Below are 13,533 nucleotides of genomic sequence, written 5' to 3'. Positions count from 1 at the left end.
TCTTATCCTTCAGTAACATGGTTATTGTGTGTTGACAGACAGTGGTCTAGTCTTATCCTTCAGTAATATGGTTATTGTGTGTTGACAGACAGTAGTCTAGTCTGATCCTTAAGTAACATGGTTATTGTGTGTTGACAGACAATAGTCTAGTCTGATCCTTCAGTAACATGGTTATTGTGTGTTGACAGACAGAGGTCTAGTCTGATCCTTCAGTAACATGGTTATTGTGTGTTGACAGACAGTAGTCTAGACTGATCCTTCAGTAACATGGTTATTGTGTGTTGACAGACAGACAGTGTCTAGTCTGATCTTTCAGTAACATGGTTATTGTGTGTTGACAGACAGTAGTCTAGTCTTATCCTTCAGTAACATGGTTATTGTGTGTTGACAGACAGTAGTCTAGTCTGATCCTTCAGTAACATGGTTATTGTGTGTTGACAGACAGTGGTCTAGTCTGATCCTTCAGTAACATGGTTATTGTGTGTTGACAGACAGTAGTCTAGTCTGATCCTTCAGTAACATGGTTATTGTGTGTTGACAGACAGTGGTCTAGTCTTATCCTTCAGTAACATGGTTATTGTGTGTTGACAGACAGTAGTCTAGTCTGATCCTTCAGTAACATGGTTATTGTGTGTTGACAGACAGTGGTCTAGTCTGATCCTTCAGTAACATGGTTATTGTGTTGACAGACAGTGTCTAGACTGATCCTTCAGTAACATGGTTATTGTGTGTTGACAGACAGTATCTAGACTGATCCTTCAGTAACATGGTTATTGTGTGATGACAGACAGTATCTAGTCTGATCCTTCAGTAACATGGTTATTGTGTGTTGACAGACAGTATCTAGTCTGATCCTTAAGTAACATGGTTATTGTGTGTTGACAGACAGTGGTCTAGTCTGATCCTTCAGTAACATGGTTATTGTGTTGACAGACAGTAGTCTAGACTGATCCTTCAGTAACATGGTTATTGTGTGTTGACAGACAGTAGTCTAGTCTGATCCTTCAGTAACATGGTTATTGTGTGTTGACAGACAGTAGTCTAGTCTGATCCTTCAGTAACATGGTTATTGTGTGTTGACAGACAGAGGTCTAGTCTGATCCTTCAGTAACATGGTTATTGTGTGTTGACAGACAGTAGTCTAGACTGATCCTTCAGTAACATGGTTATTGTGTGTTGACAGACAGTGGTCTAGTCTGATCCTTCAGTAACATGGTTATGGTCTGTTGACAGGCAGTGTCTAGACTGATCCTTCAGTAACATGGTTATTGTGTGTTGACAGACAGTATCTAGACTGATCCTCCAGTAACATGGTTATGGTCTGTTGACAGACAGTAGTCTAGTTGAGCGGAACACATGACACAACAACACATATGCTCCAGCCCTACAGGCATTCAGAGTTCGTGCTGCTAGGCGACCTAAACTGGAACATGCTTAACACCCCAGCCATCCTACAATCTAAACTTGATGCCCTCAATCTCACACAAATTATCAATGAACCTACCAGGTACCTCCCCAAAACCTTAAACACGGGCACCCTCATAGATATCATCCTAACCAACTTCCCCTCTAAATACACCTCTGCTGTCTTCAACCAAGATCTCAGCGATCACTGCCTCATTGCCTGCATCCGTAATGGGTCAGCGGTCAAACGACCTCCACTCATCACTGTAAAACGCTCCCTGAAACACTTCTGCGAGCAGGCCTTTCTAATCGACCTGGCCGGGGTATCCTGGAAGGATATTGATCTCATCCCGTCAGTAGAGGATGCCTGGATATTTTTTTTAAATGCCTTCTAACCATCTTAAATAAACATGCCCCATTCAAGAAATTTAGAACCAGGAACAGATATAGCCCTTGGTTCTCCCCAGACCTGACTGCCCTTAACCAACACAAAAACATCCTATGGCGTTCTGCATTAGCATCGAACAGCCCCCGTGATATGCAGCTGTTCAGGGAAGCTAGAAATCATTATACACAGGCAGTTAGAAAAGCCAAGGCTAGCTTTTTCAAGCAGAAATTTGCTTCCTGCAACACTAACTCAAAAAAGTTCTGGGACACTGTAAAGTCCATGGAGAATAAGAACACCTCCTCCCAGCTGCCCACTGCACTGAAGATAGGAAACACTGTCACCACTGATAAATCCACCATAATTGAGAATTTCAATAAGCATTTTTCTACGGCTGGCCATGCTTTCCACCTGGCTACTCCTACCCCGGACAACAGCACTGCACCCCCAACAGCAACTCGCCCAAGCCTTCCCCATTTCTCCTTCTCCCAAATCCATTCAGCTGATGTTCTGAAAGAGCTGCAAAATCTGGACCCCTACAAATCAGCCGGGCTAGACAATCTGGACCCTTTCTTTCTAAAATTATCTGCCGAAATTGTTGCCACCCCTATTACTAGCCTGTTCAACCTCTCTTTCGTGTCGTCTGAGATTCCCAAAGATTGGAAAGCAGCTGCGGTCATCCCCCTCTTCAAAGGGGGGGACACTCTTGACCCAAACTGCTACAGACCTATATCTATCCTACCGTGCCTTTCTAAGGTCTTCGAAAGCCAAGTCAACAAACAGATTACCGACCATTTCGAATCTCACCATACCTTCTCTGCTATGCAATCTGGTTTCAGAGCTGGTCATGGGTGCACCTCAGCCACGCTCAAGGTCCTAAACGATATCTTAACCGCCATCGATAAGAAACATTACTGTGCAGCCGTATTCATTGATCTGGCCAAGGCTTTCGACTCTGTCAATCACCATATCCTCATCGGCAGACTCGACAGCCTTGGTTTCTCAAATGATTGCCTCGCCTGGTTCACCAACTACTTCTCTGATAGAGTTCAGTGTGTCAAATCGGAGGGTCTGCTGTCCGGACCTCTGGCAGTCTCTATGGGGGTGCCACAGGGTTAAATTCTTGGACCGACTCTCTTCTCTGTATACATCAATGAGGTCGCTCTTGCTGCTGGTGAGTCCCTGATCCACCTCTACACAGACGACACCATTCTGTATACTTCCGGCCCTTCTTTGGACACTGTGTTAACAACCCTCCAGGCAAGCTTCAATGCCATACAACTCTCCTTCCGTGGCCTCCAATTGCTCTTAAATACAAGTAAAACTAAATGCATGCTCTTCAACCGATCGCTACCTGCACCTACCCGCCTGTCCAACATCACTACTCTGGACGGCTCTGACTTAGAATACGTGGACAACTACAAATACTTAGGTGTCTGGTTAGACTGTAAACTCTCCTTCCAGACCCATATCAAACATCTCCAATCCAAAGTTAAATCTAGAATTGGCTTCCTATTTCGCAACAAAGCATCCTTCACTCATGCTGCCAAACATACCCTTGTAAAACTGACCATCCTACCAATCCTCGACTTTGGCGATGTCATTTACCAAATAGCCTCCAATACCCTACTCAACAAATTGGATGCAGTCTATCACAGTGCAATCCGTTTTATCACCAAAGCCCCATATACTACCCACCATTGCGACCTGTACGCTCTCGTTGGCTGGCCCTCGCTTCATACTCGTCGCCAAACCCACTGGCTCCATGTCATCTACAAGACCCTGCTAGGTAAAGTCCCCCCTTATCTCAGCTCGCTGGTCACCATAGCATCTCCCACCTGTAGCACACGCTCCAGCAGGTATATCTCTCTAGTCACCCCCAAAACCAATTCTTTCTTTGGCCGCCTCTCCTTCCAGTTCTCTGCTGCCAATGACTGGAACGAACTACAAAAATCTCTGAAACTGGAAACACTTATCTCCCTCACTAGCTTTAAGCACCAACTGTCAGAGCAGCTCACAGATTACTGCATCTGTACATAGCCCACCTATAATTTAGCCCAAACAACTACCTCTTTCCCAACTGTATTTAATTTTAATTTATTTATTTATTTTGCTCCTTTGCACCCCATTATTTTTTATTTCTACTTTGCACATTCTTCCATTGCAAAACTACCATTCCAGTATTTTACTTGCTATATTGTATTTACTTTGCCATCATGGCCTTTTTTGCCTTTACCTCCCTTCTCACCTCATTTGCTCACATTGTATATAGACTTGTTTATACTGCATTATTGACTGTATGTTTGTTTTTACTCCATGTGTAACTCTGTGTCGTTTTCTGTCGAACTGCTTTGCTTTATCTTGGCCAGGTCGCAATTGTAAATGAGAACTTGTTCTCAACTTGCCTACCTGGTTAAATAAAGGTAAAATAAAAAAATAAAATAAATAAATTCAGGGACAGATGAATGATTGGTCAATGAACAAGTGAAAACAGACACAGGCCACTGGACCTCTTTTTATTTTATGTTTTATTTTTACCTTTATTATTATTATTATTATTGTTATTATTGTTATTATTATTATTATTATTATTATTGTTATTATTGTTATTGTTATTATTATTATTGTTATTATTGTTATTGTTATTATTGTTATTATTGTTATTATTGTTATTATTGTTATTATTGTTATTGTTATTATTATTATTATTATTATTATTATTATTGTTATTATTGTTATTATTGTTATTATTGTTATTATTGTTATTGTTATTATTATTATTATTGTTATTATTATTATTATTGTTGATATTATTATTGTTGTTAATATTGTTATTATTATTATTATTATTATTATTATTTGATATGACCTTTATTTAAGCAGGGGTCATGCTGAGACCACCCTAACTGTCTTTCACAGATGAGCCCTGCATGAACACATCAACAAACAATAATCACACTATCTATATAAACATCAATTACACTATACTTAAGCAATCAGGCCCCAGGGGGTGTGGTATACGGCCAATATACCACGGCTAAGGTTTGGTCTTAAGCACGACGCAACGCGGAGTGTCTGGATACAGCCCTTAGCTGTGGTATATTGGCCTAATACCACCAACCTCTGAGATGCCTTATTGCTATTATAAACTGGTTACCAACGTAATTAAAGCAGTAAAAATAAATGTTTTGTCATACCCGTGGTATACAGTCTGATACACCACAGCTGTCAGCCAATCAGCATTCAGGGCTCAAACCACCCAGTTTATAAATACAGTGCCTGCAGAAAGTATTCAGACCCCTTGACCCCTTATTCTAACACTGATTAAAAAGCAATCTACACGCATTACCCCGTAATGACAAAGCGAAAACAGGCTTTTAGAAATGTTTGATCATTTATTTAAAATAAAAAACAGAAATATTGTATTTATATAAGTATTCAGACCTTTTGCTATGTGATTCGAAATTGAGCTCAGGTGCATCCTGTTTCTATGATCATCCTTGAGATGTTTCTACAACTTGATTGGAGTCCACCTGTGGTAAATTCAATTGATTGGACATGATTTGGAAAGGCACACAGCTGTCTGTATAAGGTCCCACAGGTGACAGTGCATGTCAGAGCAAAAATCAAGTCATGAGGTGGAAGGAATTGTCCGTAGAGCTCCTAAACAGGATTGTGTCGAGGCACAGATCTGGGGAATATGTTTGCAGCGTTGAAGGTCCCCAAGAACACAGTCTGTGAGAAAACAGCTCTCACAGACTCTTCCTAGAGCTGGATGCCCGGCCAAACTGAACAATCAGGGGAGAAGGGCCTTGGTCAGGGAGGTGACCAAGTCCCGATGGTCACTCTGACAGAGCTCTAGAGTTCCTCTGCGGGGATGGGAGAACCTTCCAGAAGGAAAACCATCTCTGCAGCACTTCATCAATCAGGCATCTATGGTAGAGTGGCCAGACGGAAGCCACTCCTCAGTAAAAGGCACTTGGAGTTTGCCAAAAGACACCAAAAGACTCAGACCATGAGATACAAGATTCTCTGGTCTGATGAAACCAAGATTGAACTCTTTGGCCTGAATGCCAAGTGTCACGTCTGGAGGAAGCCTGGCACCATCCCTACTGTGAAGCATGGTGGTGCCAGCATCATGCTGTGGGGATATTTTTCGGCGGCATGGACTGGAAGACTTGTCAGGATTGAGAGAAAGATGAACAGAGCAAAGTACAGAGAGATCCTTGATGAAAACCTGGGGTGAAGGTTCACCTTCCAACAGGACAACGATGCTTAGCACACAGCCAATACAATGCAGGAGTGGCTTCGGGACAAGTCTCAGAATGTCATTGAGTGTCCCAGCCAGAGCCTGGACTTGAACCCGATCTAACATCTCTGGAGATACCTGAAAATAGCTGTGCAGCGATGCTCCCCAATCTCTCTGACAGAGATTGAGAGGATCTGCAGAGAGGAATGAGAGAAACTCCCCAAATACAGGTGTCAAGCTTGTATCTTCATACCCAAGAAGACTTGAGGCTGTAATCGCTGCCAAAGATGCTTCAATAAAGTACTGAGTAAAGCATCTGAATACTTCTGGAAATCTGATATTACATTAGTTATACATTTTTTCTCAAAAATGTCTATAAACCTGTTTTTTCTTTGTCATTATGAGGTATCGTGTGTAGATTGACGAGGGGAAAAATCATTACACTATACCTATATACACATCAATTACAATATACCTATATACACATCAATTACACTATACCTATACACATCAATTACACTATACCTATATACACATCAATTACACTATACCTATATACACATCAATTACACTATACCTATATACACATCAATTACACTATACCTATATACACATCAATTACACTATACCTATATACACATCAATTACACTATACCTATATACACATCAATTACACTATACCTATATACACATCAATTACACTATACCTATATACACATCAATTACACTATACCTATATACACATCAATTACACTATACCTATATACACATCAATTACACTATACCTATATACACATCAATTACACTATACATATATACACATCAATTACACTATACATATATACACATCAATTACACTATACCTATATACACATCAATTACACTATACCTATATACACATCAATTACACTATACCTATATACACATCAATTACACTAGACCTATACACATCAATTACACTATACCTATATACACATCAATTACACTATACCTATATACACATCAATTACACTATACCTATATACACATCAATTACACAAGATCTATATACACATCAATTACACTAGACCTATATACACATCAATTACACTAGACCTATATACACATCAATTACACTATACCTATATACACATCAATTACACTATACCTATATACACATCAATTACACTATACCTATATACACATCAATTACACTAGACCTATATACACATCAATTACACTATACCTATATACACATCAATTACACTATACCTATATACACATCAATTACACTATACCTATATACACATCAATTACACTATACCTATATACACATCAATTACACTATACCTATATACACATCAATTACACTATACCTATATACACATCAATTACACTATACCTATATACACATCAATTACACTATACCTATATACACATCAATTACACTATACCTATATACACATCAATTACACTATACCTATATACACATCAATTACACTATACCTATATACACATCAATTACACTATACCTATATACACATCAATTACACTATACCTATATACACATCAATTACACTATACCTATATACACATCAATTACACTAGATCTATATACACATCAATTACACTATACCTATATACACATCAATTACACTATACCTATATACACATCAATTCCACTATACCTATATACACATCAATTACACTATACCTACATACACATCAATTACACTATACCTATATACACATCAATTACACTATACCTATATACACATCAATTACACTATACCTATATACACATCAATTACACTATTCATGCAGTACAAACATAAAGACATTCAATGTGTCGACACAGAGACACAGAGACACAGAGACACAGAGGTTCAGTATGGGCCCTTTGTAAATGATATCCCTACCAGATACAGAAGACTGTAGGAATATCAATGGTTCTGGAACTATCAAAAGATAGAAGAACGGTCAACTAAGAGATGGAAGAGGCTGCAACACTCCTAACCTTCACTGAATCCAGGTGCCTTGAGTTGATAGAAAGAGAGATGGAAGAGGCTGCAACACTCCTAACCTTCACTGAATCTGGGTGCCTTGAGTTGAAAGAAAGAGAGATGGAAGAGGCTGCAACACTCCTAACCTTCACTGAATCCAGGTGCCTTGAGTTGATAGAAAGAGAGATGGAAGAGGCTGCAACACTCCTACCCTTCACTGAATCCAGGTGCCTTGAGTTGATAGAAAGAGAGATGGAAGAGGCTGCAACACTCCTAACCTTCACTGAATCCGGGTGCCTTGAGTTGATAGAAAGAGAGATGGAAGAGGCTGCAACACTCCTAACCTTCACTGAATCCAGGTGCCTTGAGTTGATAGAAAGAGAGATGGAAGAGGCTGCAACACTCCTAACCTTCACTGAATCCAGGTGCCTTGAGTTGACAGAGGCCTCTGGAACAGAATCCTTTCTTGTTCATATTTTGGAAATCTAAACAGCATGGGAGTCCATATTCACCCACACAAAGAACAGAAACAGCATGGGAGTCCATATTCACCCACACAAAGAATAGAAACAGCATGGGAGTCCATATTCACCCACACAAAGAACAGAAACAGCATGGGAGTCTATATTCACCCACACAAAGAACAGAAACAGCATGGGAGTCCATATTCACCCACACAAAGAACAGAAACAACATGGGAGTCCATATTCACCCACACAAAGAACAGAAACAGCATGGGAGTCCATATTCACCCACACAAAGAACAGAAACAACATGGGAGTCCATATTCACCCACACAAAGAATAGAAACAACATGGGAGTCCATATTCACCCACACAAAGAACAGAAACAGCATGGGAGTCCATATTCACCCACACAAAGAATAGAAACAACATGGGAGTCTATATTCACCCACACAAAGAATAGAAACAGCATGGGAGTCCATATTCACCCACACAAAGAATAGAAACAGCATGGGAGTCTATATTCACCCACACAAAGAATAGAAACAGAGGGGTAGTGGGAGCATGGGTGTGGGTGTGGATTGGGCTTAGGGAGTGGTGCTGTGGCTTATGTGGCATTGGGTGCTATGTGTGTGCGTGTGTGTGTGTGTGTGTGTGTGTGTGTGTACAGTGACACCCTCTATGTGACCCACACCAACCCCTCAGACTCCAGGCTGCCTGTCTCTGTCCTAAATCATATGTCTGTTTCATTCTTAACTCTCTGATTTTCACCACACACACACACCACACACACACACACACACACACACACACACACACAACAGGGGCCCGTCCACCACGACTGTCTCTCCCATTCTGCTGAGAGCCAGATGGAGGCGGTCGGTCCCTCTGTCAGATTTAGAACCTCCACATAATTGCCTGTATGTGTGAGAGCTGTGTGTGTGTGTGTGTATCTGTGTGTGTGTGTGTTTGTGACCTGTGTGTGCATGTATCTGTGTGTGTGTTTGTGAGCCATGTGTGCGTGCATTTGTGTATCTCTGTGTGTGTGTGTGTGTGTGTGTGTGTGTGTGTGTGTGTGTGTGTGTGTGTGTGTGTGTGTGTGTGTGTGTGTGTGTGGGTGTGGGTGTGTGGGTGTGTGTGTGTGTGAGAGAGCCATGTGTCGTGTAAGCCATGTGTGTGTTATTCTGTGTTTTTCCAAGGTCCTGCACGGCCATGGGGGGGAAGAGTCCCTCACGGACTGAACCGCAGTTCTGAACAGAAACACAAACACATGAGAACCCACTGGCAGAACAGAACCAGCTGGAACAGGCCATCCATCAAACAATAATGGAACTGAAAACCCAAACTAAAGAAAGACGTGCCCACCCCCCTACCCCACCCCGACGTGCCCACCCTGTCGAGAGGATGACGATGGTGTGGTGGCATGGGTGCCGCCATGCCTCAATCCAGACCCACAGTGTGTCTGAAATAGCACCCCGATCCCTATATAGTACACTACTTTTGACCAGAGGGCACATAGGGCCCTAATTTAAAAGTAGTGCACTATATAGGGAATAGGGTGCCATTTTAGATGCCGCCACAGACTATCCTGTCTTCAGGAAGTGCCGTCTGGTTGGCTGCAGCAGCGTTGTTCCTGGGTTAGCTGTTGTTAGGCTGTGAATCACCGACCTCATCTGGGGTGTGTTGGTCTCTGGGTAAGAGAAGACTTTGGTCTCTCTAGTCTTCTATGAACAGTGAACACACATCTGCTTGAAATGCAGTGGCGGGAGATTTTGGTTTTCATTAAACTGAGCAATATTTTTAGAACGTTCAACAGAGGTTGAATGAAAGGTCAAGTGCATGTTATGAATGACAACTGTACGGTTCTAGGTTTACATCTTAAATGGCACCATATTCCCTAAATAGCACCCTATTCCCTAATTGGCATCCTATTCCCTAAATGGCACACTATTCCCTAAATAGCACCCTATTCCCTAATTGGTATCCTATTCCCTAAATGGCATCCTATTCCCTAAATAGCACCCTATTCCCTAAATGGCATCCTATTCCCTAAATAGCACCCTATTCCCTAATTGGCATCCTATTCCCTAAATGGCACCCTATTCCCTAAATGGCACCCTATTCCCTAAATGGCACCCTATTCCCTAAATGGCACCCTATTCCCTAAATGGCATCCTATTCCCTAAATGGCATCCTATTCCCTAAATGGCACCCTATTCCCTAAATGGCATCCTATTCCCTAAATGGCAACCTATTCCCTAAATGGCACCCTATTCCCTAAATGGCACCCTATTCCCTAAATGGCACCCTATTCCCTAAATGGCATCCTATTCCCTAAATGGCACCCTATTCCCTAAATGGCATCCTATTCCCTAAATGGCACCCTATTCCCTAAATGGCATCCTATTCCCTAAATAGCATCCTATTCCCTAAATGGCATCCTATTCCCTAAATAGTACCCTATTCCCTAAATGGCATCCTATTCCCTAAATGGCATCCTATTCCCTAAATGGCATCCTATTCCCTAAATGGCATCCTATTCCCTAAATGGTATCCTATTCCCTAAATGGCACCCTATTCCCTAAATGGCACCCTATTCCCTAAATAGCATCCTATTCCCTAAATGGCATCCTATTCCCTAAATGGCACCCTATTCCTTATACAGACAGGGATGTATCAAAGCCTGAAACACACTGGTCTGGTATGAAGGCTTGGCGGGAAGGAAACTCACACTGACAGTATGTCCAGTCATCGTTCAATTCAAATAAATTCCCTCCTAATGAGGACATTGACTCACAAAATCTACAAAACCAACATTCCCCACATGCACAGTGAGTACCAGTCATTACTGAGTCACACCAGCTCAACAATAGAATGGAGTCATGTCAAATGCAGGTATGGACCATTGTAGATACACTCACCATCACTTCTATACACTGTAGGTACACAAGCTGATTCTAGACCTGTGCCTACAGGAAACTACAACAATGTACACTCCCAGGGCCGTCGATAGGACCTCCCAGGAAGTCAACCATACAACAGGAAGATGATGTTAATTACTGTAAGATAATTGGACATTATATGAGTCATGTTGATGGTATCTCAGTTATAATGTGTCTAGAGTCATGTTGATGGTATCTCAGTTATAATGTGTCTAGAGTCATGTTGATGGTATCTCAGTTATAATGTGTCTAGAGTCATGTTGATGGTATCTCAGTTATAATGTGTCTAGAGTCATGTTGATGGTATCTCAGTTATAATGTGTCTAGAGTCATGTTGATGGTATCTCAGTTATAATGTGTCTAGAGTCATGTTGATGGTATCTCAGTTATAATGTGTCTAGAGTCATGTTGATGGTAACTCAGTTATAATGTGTCTAGAGTCATGTTGATGGTAACTCAGTTATAATGTGTCTAGAGTCATGTTGATGGTAACTCAGTTATAATGTGTCTAGAGTCATGTTGATGGTAACTCAGTTATAATGTGTCTAGAGTCATGTTGATGGTAACTCAGTTATAATGTGTCTAGTCATGTTGATGGTATCTCAGTTATAATGTGTCTAGTCTTGTTGATGGTAACTCAGTTATAATGTGTCTAGAGTCATGTTGATGGTATCTCAGTAGTTGTAGCTGATGCAATACCTTATAATCTGAGCAGTTTCACACGTTTCCATTTTAAATGTATACTAAGTGCTAGAGAGAGGAGTCACTACAGACACCCATGTTCGAATCCAGGCTGTATCACAACCGGCCGTGATTGGGTGTCCCATAGGGCGGCGCACAATAAGCTCCTGTAGGTTCATTCAGAACAGTGTTCGCCTCGCATTAGGTTTTCTATACACTTCCGCCACCGTGTGGCTACAAAGCTAGGTTGCAGATTTGATGAAAATCGAATTTGAGACAGTGCTGATATAACTAGCCTAATTTCTTGTCAGGTAGTATTACTTACATAGCGCTAAGACTAGTAGATTGAATGGTCAATGGGGTAACCTTTTCAATAATAGGATACAATGCATGAGGGACACAAAGACACCAACATAGCAAAACGAAGATAAAGTAGGCTGTTGTGAATGTTAAATAAATAGCCTTCTGTGTTTGTGTATGTTTTACCCTCTGGTGGTCGCACAGCACCTCCATTCCTTTATTTTTTTATGTTGTCCATAATCAGGTGACACCCAGCCCAGGCAGGCAGCAAAGGCGGTGAGATATTCTGAGCCACCGGAGTGATCGCTTGTCCGGCCTATCAGAGCGGCCGTCTCCGCTGTCTGACCCGAGAGGGAGGGCTCTATGAAGAGGGCACAGCGAGCTGTGAATATGGTTCGGTGTGAAGTTGAGTAAATTACTGTATGGCTGCAGATCTCAAGGGAAGTGATTCCCTTTCAAATCACACCTTCTGCTTTGTTTTCGGTGCGTAAAACACTGCTTAAACGGCTACTGGACTATCATCAAAACGTTATTTACAACGATCACATGATGCTGCATTGTATGTCAAATTGTAACTTCAGGCTATAGGGATGGCGTCTTCCGGATAGTGTGAAATCGCGGAGGCTCTAATTTAAGGCATTTCTTCATAAGTGTTTGATGCATAATAGACGTGGAAATCAGTAAGTTGTGGAGGAGGTCAACCGCACACATGTTGCAACTAAGCGCAACTTTCGATTTGCAGCAGGATGTGGTGTCAAGTATATTTAAGAAAGAGGCGACTGTAGGAATAATCAAAGGTAAGAGCTATCTGGTTGTATCGCTCGGCCGATATCCAAAACGTATACTTTGTGCCTTTACGCACAAGGTGACAATGCGTGACAAATACTATGATAGTAGTGACACATGTAATGGCAAAATGTATTTTTTCCACTACAGAATACTCAGGGATCGTTGACACTCGGATCCTCAACATTGAAAGGGATGGAGGAGTCCTCTACTCCTGGAAAGTAAGTGGACACTGGGCAAGGGGCATTCACATAGCATTATAATGGGTATGTCAAGCGTGACGTTCCACACATAACCAACAGTGTGCTCTTCGGGACGTGGTGGGAACATTCTCTCTGTC

General features: G+C 41.5%; 1 protein-coding gene across 9 annotated transcripts in view; it reads left to right on the top strand.

Moving 5' to 3' along the window:
• The first annotated feature begins 12,752 nt into the window (after window positions 1-12,752).
• LOC109884775 (gamma-secretase-activating protein) overlaps window positions 12,753-13,533 on the top strand; it is a 31,120-nt gene continuing 30,339 nt past the window's right edge. For 2 of the 9 annotated variants that reach the window (XM_031820632.1, XM_031820633.1), the window contains exons 1-2: window positions 12,766-13,204; window positions 13,344-13,414. In XM_031820632.1, the coding sequence (XP_031676492.1) occupies window positions 13,117-13,204; window positions 13,344-13,414 (159 nt within the window). In that variant the 5' untranslated portion in view covers window positions 12,766-13,116. Of the gene's footprint in view, window positions 13,205-13,343; window positions 13,415-13,533 lie in introns of all 9 variants that reach the window. The other 7 variants (XM_031820639.1, XM_031820640.1, XM_031820634.1 and 4 more) reach the window with 7 other exon arrangements.

This window comes from Oncorhynchus kisutch, unplaced genomic scaffold (assembly GCF_002021735.2).
Source record: "Oncorhynchus kisutch isolate 150728-3 unplaced genomic scaffold, Okis_V2 scaffold3571, whole genome shotgun sequence".
In the NCBI taxonomy this organism is placed as follows: Eukaryota; Metazoa; Chordata; class Actinopteri; order Salmoniformes; family Salmonidae; genus Oncorhynchus; species Oncorhynchus kisutch.
This window is presented reverse-complemented; position numbering and strand designations above follow the sequence as displayed.